This window comes from Scardinius erythrophthalmus (genome assembly GCF_964197995.2).
Source record: "Scardinius erythrophthalmus genome assembly, chromosome: 14".
NCBI lineage: Eukaryota > Metazoa > Chordata > Actinopteri > Cypriniformes > Leuciscidae > Scardinius > Scardinius erythrophthalmus.
In genome coordinates, this window is record NC_138234.1 from 2,940,049 (window position 1) to 2,957,359 (window position 17,311).

Consider the following 17,311-nt stretch of genomic DNA (forward strand, 5'->3'; position numbering starts at 1 on the left):
TTTGTCATACATGTCTCTCTGTGTGTGTGTGTGTGCGTGCGACATGACTTACAGTTTTAGCATTTTGTTTTGCTACAGAATATTGATCACTATTTCTCCCTTACACTGTCTTTTTATCTTTATTGGTGCTGTGGATAACAAGTTTTGTCTCTGTTACTTTCTTACAGTTTCACCATTGATGAGAAGAAACCCACTGGCAGACAGAGTGCTTCTGCTCACTCCGTCTGCCAGTGGGTTTCTCCCATCATGAAGGTGGTGCAGAGTGATTGCCCTCAACACGTCCAGCTTAATTGGGTTCATGATGGTGTTTAAATGGAAGACTTCACACTGAGGGTCAGTGGCCTGTTTGCCACCAACCAGTTATGGGTGAAGGTTGTGGGACACTTGTTGTTTCTGCTCGCTTGTAGAATTTTTAAGATACCAAAAGTTCTGTCTTTGGACGCTGGTCCCCAACCCAGCCCTCAGCTTTTCTTCTCTCGCATGTGTTTAATTTACATTCTTGCACACTTAAAAAGGCTTTCATGGCTGTAAATTGCTGATGCACTGTACTCTGGGTAACAAACACAGTACCAAAATGTTTAGAACTGTTTTTAATAGTTTAAATAAATTGATTGAATAAAAATATTTTTGAAAATAACTCTGTTTGGATTGCCTTTTGTTTTGTAATGTTATTCTGAAGTATAGTAGTATTCAGGGATTGAAATTAACTTGTTCACTCACAGGCCAATTTGGCTACTAAATGTTTAAGTTACCAGCCATTCAGAATGCTATGCTATTTTAAAGGCTCCTAATTTTGTTTTGGAGTCTCTTACTATAGTTTTACATGCATCCAAGGTCAAAAAACACTTTCATTTCCTCATAATATGCTTTGCGCATCACATCATTTCTCAATGTCCATAACTATCCATCCTAAATATTATGTGAGATAAGAATAAGTGTCTCAAAGCATAGTTTGTTGAAAAGAGTATGCCAGAAGTCGCCGGATGATCTACTATTCCCGGTGGATTTTGTAAGTGTAGATCCGTACTCACTATAACAGCTAATATTACCCACAACCCACTGTGCTTTGGAGGATTCGGTTCAGAACTACAAACACGAGTAAAAGTGTTAAACTACAAACATGGCAGATGGCCACGACCAATGGGTAAGTAGAGAGGTTTAGGTTAAAGTGACTAATAAACAATTAATCTGAGAAAAAAAACAAGATTATTTAGTGTAATCCGTATTATATTTCATCTGCAACAACATGAATTTTTATAAAGATCCTTTTGGCCATTAACTTTTAAATGCATCATTATGCAAAAATATGACGGGAGTTCTTTGCATGAAACACCCAAAACTGTCCGAACAACATGCTACATCATTTCTCTTCAATATGGAAGGAAATTAAATGAAATATGGAGTTTTAATTAGCTGTGTATGATTAGCATTTTTTTATTAGATTTCGGGGTTTTGTGTCAAATTGTGTGATTTTATGTATTTCTCTGTAATTTTTGTTTTGCTGGCAATCTTGACTTGTTTTATGGAACAGCCCTCAGTTCAAAGGAAGAGACAAAAGTCTGAGGTAGCGAATATAAATGTTCTTTATTGTTGATCAGTAGAAAGAAAGAAGACAAGAAGAAGCAGAGAAGAGTCTATGTCTCTCAATCTCTATATAGTATATGGGTACCAAAGCAAAAGCTACAGAAAATTACTGCTTCACAACATCATCCTGTGACGGTAAAAACCTTGAAATGGAGACATTTCTCATCTCTTACTCATGAAGACCAACATCCATTAAAACCACACAATAATAAGATTAAATAACAAAAGATTAAATAATAAGATTAAATAACAAAAGCAAGCATTCTAATGGTGTGTTTACACCAAAAGTGAAGCGTATACTCGTATCGCGTTACTCGCTCTGGATGTGATAAAGGATGTTTCTTGTTTTCGCATCACTCGCGCAAATAAAAACATTACGCCATTTAAGTTGTTGACTAATGTAACATTTCCTGCAACAGCGATCTGATTTACATGATATAGCCATGCAAACCGATTGCTTGAAAAGACCAAGTAGATGTTACTCAAGTAAATAAAGTGCTTCAAGCTAGCAATAGCACACATTCATGTGCTAACTAACATATAGCTAACAGAGAAACTACCACTGCATCAAGTGCAGTTACTGCTTTTTAAATAAAACAGCATATAGTTTAAAGTTCCTCGACCTAACCACTACTCTACTCTACACTATTCTATACTACTCTACTATACTATACTCAACATTACTCTATTTTATTATATGGCTTGGTTGAATTCTAATGTAGAATGCGGTGTGTTATTTCTTTATATCAGACGCTGCTAAGTATAACACACCGTTGCCATGATAAACAGAGCGTTGCTATGGACGCCGGATTCTAACCGTAGTGACGGAACGGACTATTTTCTTTAGCGGAAGCAATACAATCGTTTTTAAATCAATAAACTTCTTTTTAGATCAATATTTTGTGTCAAATTATTGATTTATTTGGTAGGTAGCCATGTAATAAGCGGGATAATGTAGAGCGAGACGCGAATACAACCTCTTCAGGCTGATTCAAGACCCACTTTGCGTCTGGGTCCTGATCAGCCTGTCGGGGTTGTTATTCGCTATAACAACCGCCTCGCTCTACATGATCCCTTACATACTCCACACTACACTACACTACTATACTCTACTCAACTATACTACACTCTAGTCAACTATACTACACTCTACAGTACTCTACCTACACTACTCTAATCTATTATACTCCACACTACTCTACACTTTAAACTGGTAACCTCTCTAAAATGCAAACATAAACCTTTTTAAAACCAAAAATAACAGAACATGAATCACTAAAAAATCTAACCCATGGTAATATAAACCCATAGTGTTTCAACATTTACTCCTAGAGTCTGAAGTCTGCAGTAACTCATTGAAAGTTCAGCTTAATGTATCTTAACTAGGGTTTTCTGAGTCACAAAGGCATAGAACACAAATAGTACAGATTACTAGATTTGCAATTAAAATCAACAAATTGTTGTGCATTAAGTGAAATAAAAAGTGTTAGTTATGAAAACTGTTGGGTTAGACCTGAGCTATAGTTCAACTCTATTCAAATCTACTCCTGTAGAACTTCAACTCTAATCAAACACCTTCATCACGGTCTTCAGGATCAGTTAACGAGCGTCAGGTGTAAGTGCAGGATTACGACTAAACTCTGGAGGACAGGAGCGGATCTGAAGAGCCCTGATTGAGTGGATAGAGAGAAAGAGAAATACAGAAAACCCCTTCACACATAGATTATCTGGCTCTTCAATAATCTTTAAAACTGTTTCACAAGACAATACATGACCATTTATTTTCCGCATCATATAGTTGTTTAAGCCTCAATTCTTCTTCTTGTTTTCTGGCTTCATCTTGATGTTTCTTCTTCATCTTCTCTATTTCCTGTTTCATTTCATCACACTCTTTTTCTTTTGTTTCTATTATTTCTCTCTCCTCTCTTTCTCTTCTCTTGATCTCTTCTTCTTGCTCTCGTTTCAGATCTTCCATCATTTTCCCCCATCTCTTTCTCTTCTCCTCTCTTCTCTCTTTGTCTTCTTGTTTTCTCCTCTTCCACTCCTCTTTTCTCTCTCGCTCCAGCTGCTCATAATCTCTTTCCGTTTCATTTCTCTCTTCTTCATATTCTTTGCCTTTTTCTTCTCTTTTTCTTCTCAGTTTCTGTTTCTCCTTCTCTATCATCTGTTCTTCTTCTTTTCTCTCGGCTTCAAATCTCGCTCTAATATTCTGCAATTCTTCCTGTTTTTCTCTCAGTTGTTCCTCATGTTTCTCTTTTCTCCTCCTTTCCTCTTCCTCTCGTTCTCTCATCTGTCTTTTCTTCTCTTCCTCCCATTCTCTCTGCTGTCGTTTCATATCCTCTTGAATCTCTTCATCATCTTCAGCCTCTTTTATTTTTCTCTTCCATTCTTCTCTCTCTTTCTCTTCTTGTTCCTTCTTCATTTGTTCCTCTAAATCTCTCTTTTTTATCTCCTCCTCCTGTTTTCTTCTTAACTCTGCCATGATGTGTTCCTGCTCAGTTTTCATCTTTTCTTGAGCTTGTTTATATTCTTCTTCTCTCTTCCTATCTTCCTCTTCTCTTTCTTTTCGCTGGTTTTCACACTGTAATCTCTGATTTTCATTCTCTCTCTCCATCTCATCTATTCGTTGATCATATTCAGCTCTTCGCTGTTTTTCCTCTTCTGATCGTTTCCGATCCTCCATCTCTTGTTTCTTCTGGTCTGATTTTTCTTTCTCCTCAAACTCTCTCCTCAGTGTTTCCTCTAGTCCTCTGAACTTGTTCTCCAGCCTCTCTCTCTCCTCATCTATCTTTAGTTTCTTCTCTTCCTGTCTCTTTCTCATGTTTTTGACTTCCATCTCACATTTGACATATTTGGCTTCTAATTCTTCAACTTGATCCTGATTTTCTTTTTTATTCTCTTCTAGCATTTCTCCTCTCTTTTCAATGGAGATCGCTGCCTCGTCAAACATCTCATTAGTGAAGTATCCGCCCTCATTAGATTTCTTCACCTCTTCTATCATGTTTATCAGCTCAGTAACTTGCGTCAGATCTTGTGTTTCTGTGTTGTTAAAAGCCAGGAATCTGTTTCCACATTCTCCGATCAGTTTCTTGAGTTCATCATTTCCACTTGTCTCTACATATTCTTCTATTGTCTGTTCTTTCAGAGCATCTCCTTTAGTGAAGAGAACAATGCTGAACTCTGCTGCTTTGGAGCCAAAGATCATCTTTATCATGTCTAAAGTGTCTCTCTCCTCTTGAGTGATTCTTCCCAAACTCAACACAATGATGAACACATGAGGTCCAGGTGCGGACAGTGAAATACACTTCATCATTTCTTTAACCACTTCTGGATATTTTAGTGAGGTGTCAAGGAGTCCTGGAGTATCAACAACAGCTACTGATTTACCATCAACTTTACCAACTCCCTTCTGACAAGTAGTGGTCACCAAACGTTTCCTGGCTTCACTGTGAAACTCATTGTTTCCGAGGATAGTATTTCCTGTGGCGCTCTTTCCATTTCCTGTCCTCCCAAACAGCAAGATTCTCAAACATCCTGGATCTGATGGTGAATCTTCATCATCTGAAAATGACAATAGAGTTTAGAGATTAATAACAGTTTATTCAATTTGGGACCCTGAGCAAACTATTTACAACAGTCCATCCCAGTGGTTCTCAACCTTCTGGTTCTCAACCCCCCCCCCCCCCTCCCTCCCCCCTTTTATATATAATTATAAAAATATTATTATAATTATTAATAAATAAATTTGATCAAAAGCAACAACAAAATATCAAAAGGATAAACAATGCAGATTTATTTTCACAGGCATATTTATAATTCTGACCTTCAGGCTGTGTGTCTGTATTATGTGTTTCCTCTCTTCTTTGTCTTTCCTGTTGTTTCTGTTTGTTCCATTCCTCTCGTTCTCTCTTCATCTCCTCTCGCATCTTCCTCTCTTGATCCTCTATGTCTTTAATATCTCTTCTATACTGTTCTTCTCTTTCTATATATTCCACTTCTGTTTTCTTTCTCTCTTTATCATGATTCTGTCTTTCTTTCTCCATCTTCATCTTCACTCTCTTCATCTCTTCTTCATGTATGAATTGAAGATCTTCTTTCTCTCTCTCTCTTCTTTCTCTCTCTCTTTTAAGTTTCTCATAATATTCATCCCATGTTTCCTTGTCTATTTTTCTCCTTCTCTCATCCTCCTCTTCTCTTCTCTTTCTTTCTTTATCATGATTCTGTCTTTCTTCCTCCATCATCATCTTCACTCTCTCTTTCTCTTGATTATATTCATCCCACATCGCCTTTTCTTTCTTTCTCCTTCTCTCATCCTCTTCATCTCTTCTTTGTCTTTCCTGTTGTTTCTGTTTCTCCCATTCCTCTCTTTCTCTCTTCAGCTCCTCTCGCATCTTTCTCTCTTCGTCCTCTCTTTCTTTAATATCTCTTTTATACTGTTCTTCTCTCTTTCTAAACTCCTCTTCTCTTGTCTTCCTCTCTTTGTAATGATTCTGTATTTCTTCCTCCATCATCATCTTCATCCTCTTTTTCTCTTCTTTGTGTTTCTTCATCAGTTCTTCTTTCTCTCTGTTCAGTTGCTCGACTCTTTCTGTCTGAATCTTCATCTGTTGTTCTTGTATTCCTCTTTCCATCTCTCTGAACATCTTACATGAGTAGTAACTGTCTCCGTTTTCTTTCACCATGTTGTCTATCTTCTGCAGTAGATCAGACACCTGTGTTCGGTCTCCAGTCTGATTATTATTGAACACATGGAATCTGTTTCTACACTCATCAATCAGGTTTCTGATCACAGATCCAGGTTTTCCAAGCCACTGTTCAATGGTTTTGTTCTTCAGATCATCTCCTCTGGTGAAGAGCACCATGGTGTACATTAAAGATTTCTCACCGAATGTCTCTTGGATGATCTTCACTGATTTTTCCTCCTCTTGAGTGAATCGTCCCACTGGTATCAGTAGGAGAAGCACATGTGGTCCAGGCAGGATCATGGAGATGCAGTTCTTGATTTCTCTCTGGATTTCCTCATTAGTAAGTTTAGTATCAAACAGTCCTGGAGTGTCGATCACAGTAACGTGTCGGCCGTTGATTTCAGCAGTCTCTTTCTGACAATCTTTAGTAATTGATTCATGAGATGTGTCTGATATAAATGCTTCTCTTCCTAAGATGGTGTTTCCAGTTGAACTCTTCCCAACTCCAGTTTTTCCCAGCAGCACAATCCTCACTTCATCTGCTCTTTCTCTGGAATCTAAAGATAGATCAAATAAAAGTTAAAAACAGTATTGAATTTTAAGTGAAGATTGTTCATCCTCCAGGTCATCAGAGAATATTGTGTATAATTTATACTGAAGGATCATGTGCCAATCATATTATTTTATTGAACTCAGCATGTAATTTTTCTCACAAATCTTTGTAAATCTTTGCAGCCATGATTAATCCCTGCAGATTTTCTGATCATTACCTTGTGACTGAAACCACGTCTCTAATGAATGGATTCTCCTCTTCATTTCTTCAAATGTCTGCAGTTTTTCCATCTGTGCATCAAACAAAGTCTCTGTGGAGAAACAAACTCCACTATTTGCCTCCACCATCGGCTCTAGTTTCTCCATTAACATGGACACTTGTGTGTCGGGGCCAATGACATGATGTCGTCCTCCAAAACTCTCAATGACAGACTGTGTTTCTTCATTTAGTCCTGCTGTCCTGTCTTCTGAATTCTGGTATATGAGGATCATGGTGTGTTTGTTGATTCTTGAGCTGAATATCTTCTGGATCTTCTCAATTTCTGCTTTGTTTTCATCAGTCAGTGGAGCATCAGGAATGATGAGGATGAACACATGAACTCCAGGATCACAGAGAGACACACAGTGGAGCGTCTGACGCATCACTTCCTCCTCTGAGATCTGAGTGTTGAACAGAGCTGGAAGCTCCACCAGAGACACCAGACGTCCATGAAGCTCCACGTCTCTCCTCACACACCCTGAGCTGAGCTCTGATCTTCTGTCTCCCTGGTTCAGGATCAGGTTTGATATGAAGGATCTTAATCCGTTACTCCCACACAGAACCAGATTCAGCTTCACACCCTCTGGAACTGTCAAAGGAATAAACTAGTTTAACAATCTGGTTTTAACTTAAAAGTAATGCTGTATTCACATCATGTCAGAATAACTGCAATCTGGCAACAAGAAGTGTTTACAAGCTGTGACTCTTGCCATAGGGGCTGTTACTAATAGGAGTGTAATGGTTCCTGGAAAAATATCAAACCGTACCGTTCTTCATCCACAGTTCGAAACGCATTTGCGCCGCGGTTGATCTCAAATCTGACGACGCATCTATAATATGCATTGTTGAAAAAAACAATGCCAAAAACAGAGTTCCACTAATGTGTTTAAACTGCCAATGGATATGCTTTGCATGCATTTCACAATGGAGTAGATGTCCAATCAACTGTTAGGATGTAAATCTGTTGCTGACATCACAGTTCCTCACGTATTGGTGTGTTGCAGTTCAGCAAGGTGAGCGGGAGAAGCCCCGATACAGCCGTGCCGACATCATATAAATATCCTGAACATTCTGGCACATTGTGTGTCCAAATTTTCTATAGTTTTAGAAGGGTTATGCATGTCAATTGGCTATGTGTCTTATATTTCGTGTTATTTTAATTTGTCAGTAGATTTATTAACTGAAACATAACAGTGAAATAAATTAAACTAAATGATCGTGAAATTAAAACATTGATCAGGACTTGCTAACTGATGTTAGTCGTCGGCATTTGTGTTTTAGCATTCTTTATTAAGAATTAAATAGACTTACAGTAGGTTGTTATGATTAGCATAATTTTCTTTAATACATAATGAAAACATTTCAACATAAAACATTGCAATAGAAAAATATTAGGCTACATCAATGAGGCTTTGCATGATCATAAGACATTAAGCTCATTCTGTGTACAGCGTTCAGACGATAGCTCTGTGGTCAACGCTACAACATTCACCCACGCGGAACTCCGAGATCGAGCCTCAGCTCTACCATCTTCATAATTTTGTCTCTAGTTTAATATTTGTCAAAAACAAAAACTTTTGAAATGTTCATTTATTGATTCGAAACACTTTTCGGAGTTTTGTTGTGTTTGATTTGACTTGTGTTTTCCTGTCATTTTTATTAATAGGCGTTTAGACGATAACATTGTTTACAACCATTGATAACAACCGTTTGTTTTACCCTTCTTGATGCTTAGCTAACTGTTTATTAAAGTCAAGCGTTTTGTTTAATTATCAATGGCACATTACAACATAAATGTGCTAGAGCCGCTGCACAGACGACAAAACTGATGAAGGAAGATTGTCAGCCGTCTTTAATCTGCTAAATTATTGTTTTGTGAATCATTCACGAAATTGAGATGACTGAAAGTGATACCTGGCCATAGCAAGAAAGAATTTTTTCAAAACAGATCCATACTGAACAAATCAGAAAAAGATTTTGTTGACTAAGAGTAACTAAATAGTATTGCTTTCAATATAAATACCAATGAAAATGTAATAGAACACTAAAATTAATTAAGTTTAAAACCCGATCGCACATTTCAAGGTTTAAATAAAGTGTCGGGACAGTTGCCTCGAGTTGAGTTTATTTCCTTTGCGATGCAAAATAAGAAACACAGTCAGAATCTTATTCTTGCAACATTTTAAATTTGTATTGCCAAAGAAATTACAGCTAAATTAAACAATTAAAACAGTACAAAATTAAAATACTTGAAAGCAACATAAATTAAGAACAGGCATTTTTCTTTGCCTCTCTCTCGCAATTTTGTGTGAAAAACCTTTAAATACAATAAATAAAACTACAATAGGCTATAGATCTACATTTGGACACATCGAGAGATTTATCCTGAAATTAACTTTGCCTTTGCCTGTTCATCAGGCTGGCTATCCAACACTCTCCATATGAGAGAGGGGCGATTAACACTCCTGCATCCCCCCCACGATTAAGCCACTGAACTGTCCCCCCAAACCCCCCACAGGCTATCTGAGTTTGAGACTGACTTAAAACTAAGAGAAGTCGCAATTCATACCTAAATCACTATTCTAGACATTAGCATTAGGATATTAAAGTATTGATAATGAAGGAATTAAATAATTTAGGCTACATTTAGTAATATTAATATTTTGTAGTAAAAGTAAAGTTTATTAAGTAAATTGAAGAATTAAAACGCTACTCCGGTTTGGGCCAGCTTTTTCCAAGCAAAACTAAATACAATCTTCAAACACTTGTTAATTTGTTGTCATGAACAAAATGTTCAACTCAATATTAAATTCCACAGGGATCTTTGGATCCTTACAACCAGGGTGCATGCAATGTGAGAATAAAGCGTTTTACGCGTGACGCGCAGTTCCCAAAGACAGAGACGAAAGACAAACTTTTGTCGTTAGCCTAATATGAATAAAAGTGTACAGTTTTGAACGATGTAGGAAACTACTCCTATCTGTATGACCAAAAAATTAAGGAGTAGCCTATTAAGTTCTTTTAGCTGTTTTATTAAAAATAAATCCAACTGAAAGCGCCACTGCGTTTGTCGAACATAATTCAACATGCCAGAATAAAACCCGACTTTAGAACTCGAAGGTCCTCTAAACATCCTCTAACAGGGATGTTTAGACCAGAAGGAAACCCCCGTCCCCCTGGCAAATCGCTTGCTTAAAAACATGTTTATAAAAACTCTTTCTGTAGGGAACCCCAAAATATATAGGCCTATATTTTTTTAACAGAACTGCTTTTGAAATTACGATTGGAATTATTATACAGTTGTAAATTCAGTCATTCTGTTGGATAAATTTGTTCCTTAGTGTAAAATGGAAATGCATGGTAATTTTATTTTATAAATATTTAACAGAAAACGATATGGTGTAACAGAGTTTTACAACTAGACAAATCTATCTGCATTAATAATATAAAATGCATTAATAATATAAAAATTACAGTAGTCCATGTTTGTTCGGGATTTGAACCCGTGTCATCTAAAAACCACTCAGCCACAAATGTACTCGCTGAGAAATGCCCAAAAGTTGGTTTGTCAGTGTGTGTTTGCCCACACGAGCGAGAAATGCTCTTCATTCGTCTCATTCCTCAATAGAATAGTAAAAATAATTAGCTTCATTGCACCCAATTTATTTTTGTTTTGTTATTTTTGTTAGAAATTATTTTTTATTTTATTTTATTTTATTTTTTGTTATCTCTTCCTTCATGTCTTTCTGGATCCATTGTTCCAAAACTTTGGGCCCTTTTATCTATCTATTGAAGGATCTGACTGATGTGTGTTAAATTTTGACACTTAGTATTTCCACCTGGGTAATTGTGTGTAACTGAGCTGAAGCTGTGCTGACTTGAGTGAACAATATTGAATGCTAGTGCTTTATACATGACAACATGGTCTAAGCAATGAGAAATGAAGGGATTTGTGTGTAGAGTTTTGCAGTGACAGTTCAACAAATTTGACTCCTATCAAAACAGGGAATAGTGTTTATAGTTTAGTGAAATGGGTGTGCTTTTTGATAAATGGCATTATGGTTTTGAAATTTTTGTTCAAAAGCCTGGTTACAGTGTTTAAGCAATCGAGAAAAACTGTAATAAAATTAGGGGAAAATGCCCTTTATAAAAGGTACAAAAAATTATTCTGAGTGTTTTCAAACAGTGTAGTACGGAGCCCGGGAAGTCACCTCTGGGGAAAAAAAAACAATCCATGGCGACGGTTTTGCAATCCGTCCTCTCAGTTTATAAACCGTACTCACGAATTCTCAAACTGTTCCCTCGGTTAAACAAATCGTGCTCACGGGTTAATAAACTGTACCCACGAGTTTCTAATCCGCGCTCTCAGATTTGTAAACCGTGCCTTCAGTTTTTGCAATCTGTACCCACAAATTCAGAAACCGTGCCCACGCTTTCGCAATCCATTCCCACGGGTTTGTAAACCGTACTCACGGATTTGTTGTGGCTCGCCCTCATTTTAGAAGAACACCAGGAGACAATCATATTTTATATTGTTTTATTAAATATTAAGTGGAATCAAATTGTCTTGCGTCTGCATGTTTAAAGTGATTCGCAATTGTAGCGGGTATATGAATGACGTGCATCAAAATATTTTGTTTATTTGTGATAATATTAGTGTAATGATGTGGCAGGAATGAAGCGGAGAGAGAATCCATATGCAAGCACTTAATTTAATGAAACAAAACCGGAAATCCAGGGCAAACAACGGAACACGGAACTCAGGACAGGAACATCGTAACAGCTACAGCAAACAACGACCGACACCCAACAACTGAAGCACAGAGGTTTAAATACACAGGCAAACAAGCTAAACAAGATAACAAGGGGGTGTGGTTAATCAGAAACACCTGGGAGACTAATAAACAAGAAAAACTACAAAGGACTACAAAACATGGCACATGATAGGAAATAACAAAAGTCCACACAAGAAAAGGGGAACACAAGACAGGAATCATGACAGAGCCCCCCCTTTAAGGAGCGGATTCCAGACGCTCCACACAAAATAAATAAAGGTCAAGGAGGGTGGTGGAGCAGAGGTGGAACGGGGGAGGGATGGAGGGCCAGGTCCGTGGAATTGAAGAGGACCTAGAGACTGTGGCAAGACGGGAGACCAGGGTGGAGCAGGCAGTGCAGGCGGCCAGGGCGTAGCAGGCAGTGCAGGCGGCCAGGGCGTAGCAGGCGACCAGGGTGGAGCAGGCAGTGCAGGCGGCCAGGGCGGACCAGGCAGTGCAGGTGGCCCTTCAGGCGGCCAGGGTGGAGACGACCCTTCGGGAGGCCATGGCGGTGAGCACCCTTCGGGTGGCCACGGCGGAGAGGACCCTTCGGGTGGCCACGGCGGAGAGGACCCTTCGGGTGGCCACGGCGGTGAAGGCTTATTGCCCCCCCCCCAAAATTTTCTTGGGGAGGTTAACGGACTTAGGCGCCGGGTAGGAGGAGTCCGGTGGCGAAGGCGTGTCAGGGCTGGATGAGACAGGCGGTGTAGGCAGGTCAGGGCTGGACGAGGTCTGCGACGGGGGCAGGTCAGGACTGGACAGGACCAGCGGCAAAGAGGGCTCTGAGCTGGGCAGGACCAGCGGCGAAGAGGGCTCTGAGCTGGCGTGAAGTGCAGGCTCGGCTGGACTGGCGTGAAGCTCTGGATCGGCAGAAGTGACGTGAACAGTCTCTAGATCAGCAGAAGCGACGTGAACCGTCTCTGGATCAGCAGAAGCGACTAGAACCGTCTCTGGATCAGCAGAAGCGACGTGAACCGTCTCTGGATCAGCAGAAGCGACGTGAACCGTCTCTGGATCAGCAGAAGCGACGTGAACCGTCTCTGGATCAGCAGAAGCGATTTGAACCGTCTCTGGATCAGCAGAAGCGACGTGAACCGTCTCTGGATCAGCAGAAGCGACGTGAACAGTCTCTGGATCAGCAGAAGCGACGTGAACAGTCTCTGGATCGGGAGACGTGACGTGAACAGTCTCTGGATCGGGAGACGTGACGTGAACAGGCTCTGGATCGGCAGACGTGACGTGAAGAAGCTCAGGTTCAGGAACAGGCTCAGACTCAGACTCAGGAACAGATGCGGTCTCAGGAACAGACAGAGGCTCAGGAAGTGTGGCGGCGGCCATCCTTGGAACCAGAATCAGGCGTGGCCGCCTTCCTGGCTGGAGACTCTCAGACAACATGGTGGCGGCCATCCTGGGAACCAGAATCAGACGTGGCCGCCATCTTGGCTGGAGACTCCCCAAAACTGCTGCTGGATCCATTAAGTGGTGAGTTCTTCTGTTACGTTGGGGTTGAATGATAGGAGAAAGTAGGATCCATGTGCAGCAAACTTTAATAAATAAATCCAAAACTAGACAAAACTCAGACTTGGGAGACAGAACACAGGAACAAAACAGCCAACATACAATAACAGTCAAACAAGAACTCACAAAGACAGGGCTGAAACACAGGGCTTAAATACAGGGGTAAACGAGCTAGACAGGATAACAAGGGGGCGTGGTTAATGGAAAACACCTGGGATGACTAATAAACAGACAGGGAACCACTAAACATGACAGGACACAAAACCACATCGTGACAATTAGCACTTTATTATTATTGTCTAACCTGTATTATGACTGAAATTTGTCAAACGGCTTTGTTCCTTTTTTTGTAAGTTTTGGACAAAAGCGTCTTCTAAATATGTAGCCTAAAATGTAATAATGATAATAATAATTATTATTATTAGCCTATTATTATTTGAGTTTATAACTATAAATAAGTTCACATAAGACAGACATTTATCATGAAATAATTTGTGAATGCTTTATTTTTAAGCAAAAATTATGCAAAAAATGTAGGCCTATTTTATCCAAAACTGTAAAAGGTTAGTTTATAGCCTATACAAATAAAGCATTGATAAATTATTTTATGAAAAACATATTACTGTATTACTAAGTTAACTCATTTATAGTTATAAACTCAAATAATAATAATAATAATAATTATTATTATTATTATTATTATTAATTATGCCTACATTTTAGGCTACATATTTAGAAGACGCTTTTGTCCAAAACTTACAAAAAAGGAACAAAGCAATTCGTCAAATATCAGTCATAATACAGGTTAGACAATAATAATGAAGTGCTAAGATTATCACAAATAAACAAAAGATTTTGATGCACGTCATTCATATTAAATAGTAGCCTCTATTCTACCCATACCCGCTACAATTGCGAATCACTTTAAACATGCAGACGCAATTTGATGTGTTCCACTTCATATTTAATAAAACAATATAAAATATGATTGTTAACAACGGTCTCCTGGTGTTCTTCTAAAATGAGGGCGAGCCACAACAAATCCGTGAGTACAGTTTACAAACCCGTGGGAACGGATTGCGAAAGCGTGGGCACGGTTTCTGAATTTGTGGGTACAGATTGCAAAAACTGAAGGCACGGTTTACAAATCTGAGAGCGCGGATTAGAAACTCGTGGGTACAGTTTATTAACCCGTGAGCACGATTTGTTTAACCGAGGGAACAGTTTGAGAATTCGTGAGTACGGTTTATAAACTGAGAGGACGGATTGCAAAACCGTCGCCATGGATTGTTTTGTTTTTTTCCCAGAGGTGACTTCCCGGGCTCCGTAGTACGGTAATGAAACATTGACAATTTAAGTTTGAAGGGAGTAAAGCCTCTGTTAAGGCTATTAAGGAAATCTATTTTTTCCAAAAGAAGAACTTTTATTTTAAATAAATGTTCATTTTAAATTAGCCAACTTCAGTGTGATATGTTTCCATATTATCATGCTTAACACTAAGAATCTGAATAATTGTAATGTGATGATCAGATGCAGATATCTAAATCAAAGAATATAGGTGGTTTGCGTGTGGATTATTTATGTTTAATAGTGGATTCGGGTGACTCAAAGTGCACCAGATTAATGAATTTATCTTTAAAATGTACAAAATTTTCTTCCGGGGGGTGGCATGCCCCCCGACCCCCCTAGAGATACCAAGCTCCACCAAAAAAAAAATGTGGGAAACACATTAGGCTATATGATGATCTACGAAAAATACAAATTTACCTTATTATTAAGATACATTATTATGATTTTACCACCTCCGCCTCATTTTGAGCCAGGAAAAATCCTGAAATAGGCAAAAGGCTTCTTGTAAAGGTATTACTTTTACCAGTAATTAGAATGGTATTTCAGTGCACTTAACTTCTAACTTTGGGAGTTGATCAAAACAGTTCTCTTTTGGATATATAATAACAATGAGATATTCTGTAGCCTACTGATTATCAGTTTGTCGCATGTTTAGACCTTGTATGTGTGGCGATCATGGTGGGGATTGATTGGTAATGGACCATGATGGCCATCGAAGAAGTGAAGTAGCAGTACCCCCCAATTATGGTGGGGTAATTCGCACTCTGTGTGTGTGTGTGTGTGTGTGTGTGTGTGTGTGTGTGTGTAGATCGTGGCTAAACTGGAAGAATGAAAGTGTCAAAATCCAGATGAATCAAATAGGATCGACTCAGAAACGAGTCAATGAATGCAGGCGTGTCACCGGATCCACAAATGCACATCTTCTTTGTAGGGATGCTCCGATACCAGTTTTTTCAGAACCGATCCGATCCGATACCAAAAATTCTGAGTATCGACCGATACCAATACCGATCCGATACCAGTGGAGTTTTTTTTTAAATCAAGTAGAATTTCTGTAACTCTGTGTTGAACTGATAATCACTATTTTGTGGTAAACACAATCTACTTAATACAGACTAGACAACTTAGTGTAACCCCAGTAATGATACCCACTATATTACAGCTGGGGCCTGGTTAAGTATTTGTGTAATAATCACATGTAACGTTATTCCATCACCTTCAGCAGCAATAAAGACTATTGAATCAAAAGCTTGTCTTACGAGTCTTTTTTATGTATTTGAATGTGAAATGTAATAAATTAAAATAGGAAAATTCAAAACAATCTTTTGGAATAAAATTAAATATCAAATTAAATAAGTTTAAAGGATTTACAATTTCAGAAAATAAACCAAACACTTATCTCACAAGTGTTAAACACCCTCACATGTCTAACTGTTAAACTCAATAACACAGTCTTCAAATAGGTATTCAATGAACTACTCAGCAATTCAAATCAAAACTCACTTAAGTGGGCCCACATTCACGCTCTCATTACCACACACACTCTACGTTGCAGGCCTGATGGTTTCCCGAACGCGATGTGTCCCGCGATATGACAATGTCGATGACAGCGCGCGTGAGCGGCTGTCCCACTCTCCCGCGATGCAACAGAGGAACTCCGGGCTTTTCCGGTCACCCAGAGTGCTATCTGTTGTGACGACTTCTCCCTCGTTGCCAGAGGAACTCCGGGCTTTTCCAGTCACCCGGAGCGCTATCTGGTTTGCCTCCCAAATGCGATGGGCTCGTTGCTCGCGCGAATCACCTCACGAGCGTACGGAGTGAAATCCAGGATGAATATCACAAATAATTGCTAAATAAAGTTCTTATCAGCAAAGCAACAATATTAATGACTGATTAGGTCTGTATATACAGGATTATCGTGTGAAAATCCTAATATTTAGCTTTCCTCGTCCGACTCGTCTCGTTTTTTCTTCCTCTCTCCCTATCATTCAGCCACGCCCTTCCTCTCATCAATTGCGTCATACGTCAGTACTTAAATCAGATATTAAACATTAAATAATATTATATATAATTATATAACTATATACATACAGATGAAAACACTGTAAAGGCGCAGACTAAATAAAATATACACATTATAATGTAAAATAAACATTACTTTCAAATTTAGTTTCTTTAGGCTCACCGGGCTACATTAGTTATAAAGAAAAACAAATAAAAAAATCTATGATCATAATCTTTGACAAACATGCTATTATAAACTAGATTAGTGGATAATTCATCAGTAAAATTTATTCTAGAAAAATCGCAAGTGTAGTAATAAATCAGGTAAAACTTTAGACATTGCAATTTGTATTGTTGTAAAATACATTCATGAAAAACAAGATCAAAAAGATTTTAAAAATGTAGGCTAGCCTACTATAAAATTAAGAATTTTTTTTTTATAGCGCAGCTGAAGCAGCAACATATGAAAGATAGGGCAGAACAAGAAAGTCTATTAATAATCTTTCATTGCGCAAAAGTATTATAATACGAAAGGCTCCAATACA

The 17,311-nt window shown here is 38.6% G+C and overlaps 1 protein-coding gene across 1 annotated transcript; it reads right to left on the bottom strand.

The window, feature by feature from the left end:
• Nucleotides 1-3,183: 3,183 nt before the first annotated feature.
• Nucleotides 3,184-16,762, bottom strand: LOC308701592 (uncharacterized protein; the record flags this gene model as incomplete). The annotated part of the gene is made up of 5 exons (XM_081383945.1): nucleotides 16,266-16,762; nucleotides 7,040-7,669; nucleotides 5,408-6,826; nucleotides 3,540-5,145; nucleotides 3,184-3,253 (listed from the first exon to the last, which is right to left on the bottom strand). Exons 1-5 carry the CDS (start codon nucleotides 16,279-16,281, stop codon nucleotides 3,184-3,186), a joined length of 3,741 nt encoding a protein of 1,246 aa, XP_081240071.1. The 5' UTR covers nucleotides 16,282-16,762.
• Between the last annotated feature and the right edge of the window lie 549 nt (nucleotides 16,763-17,311).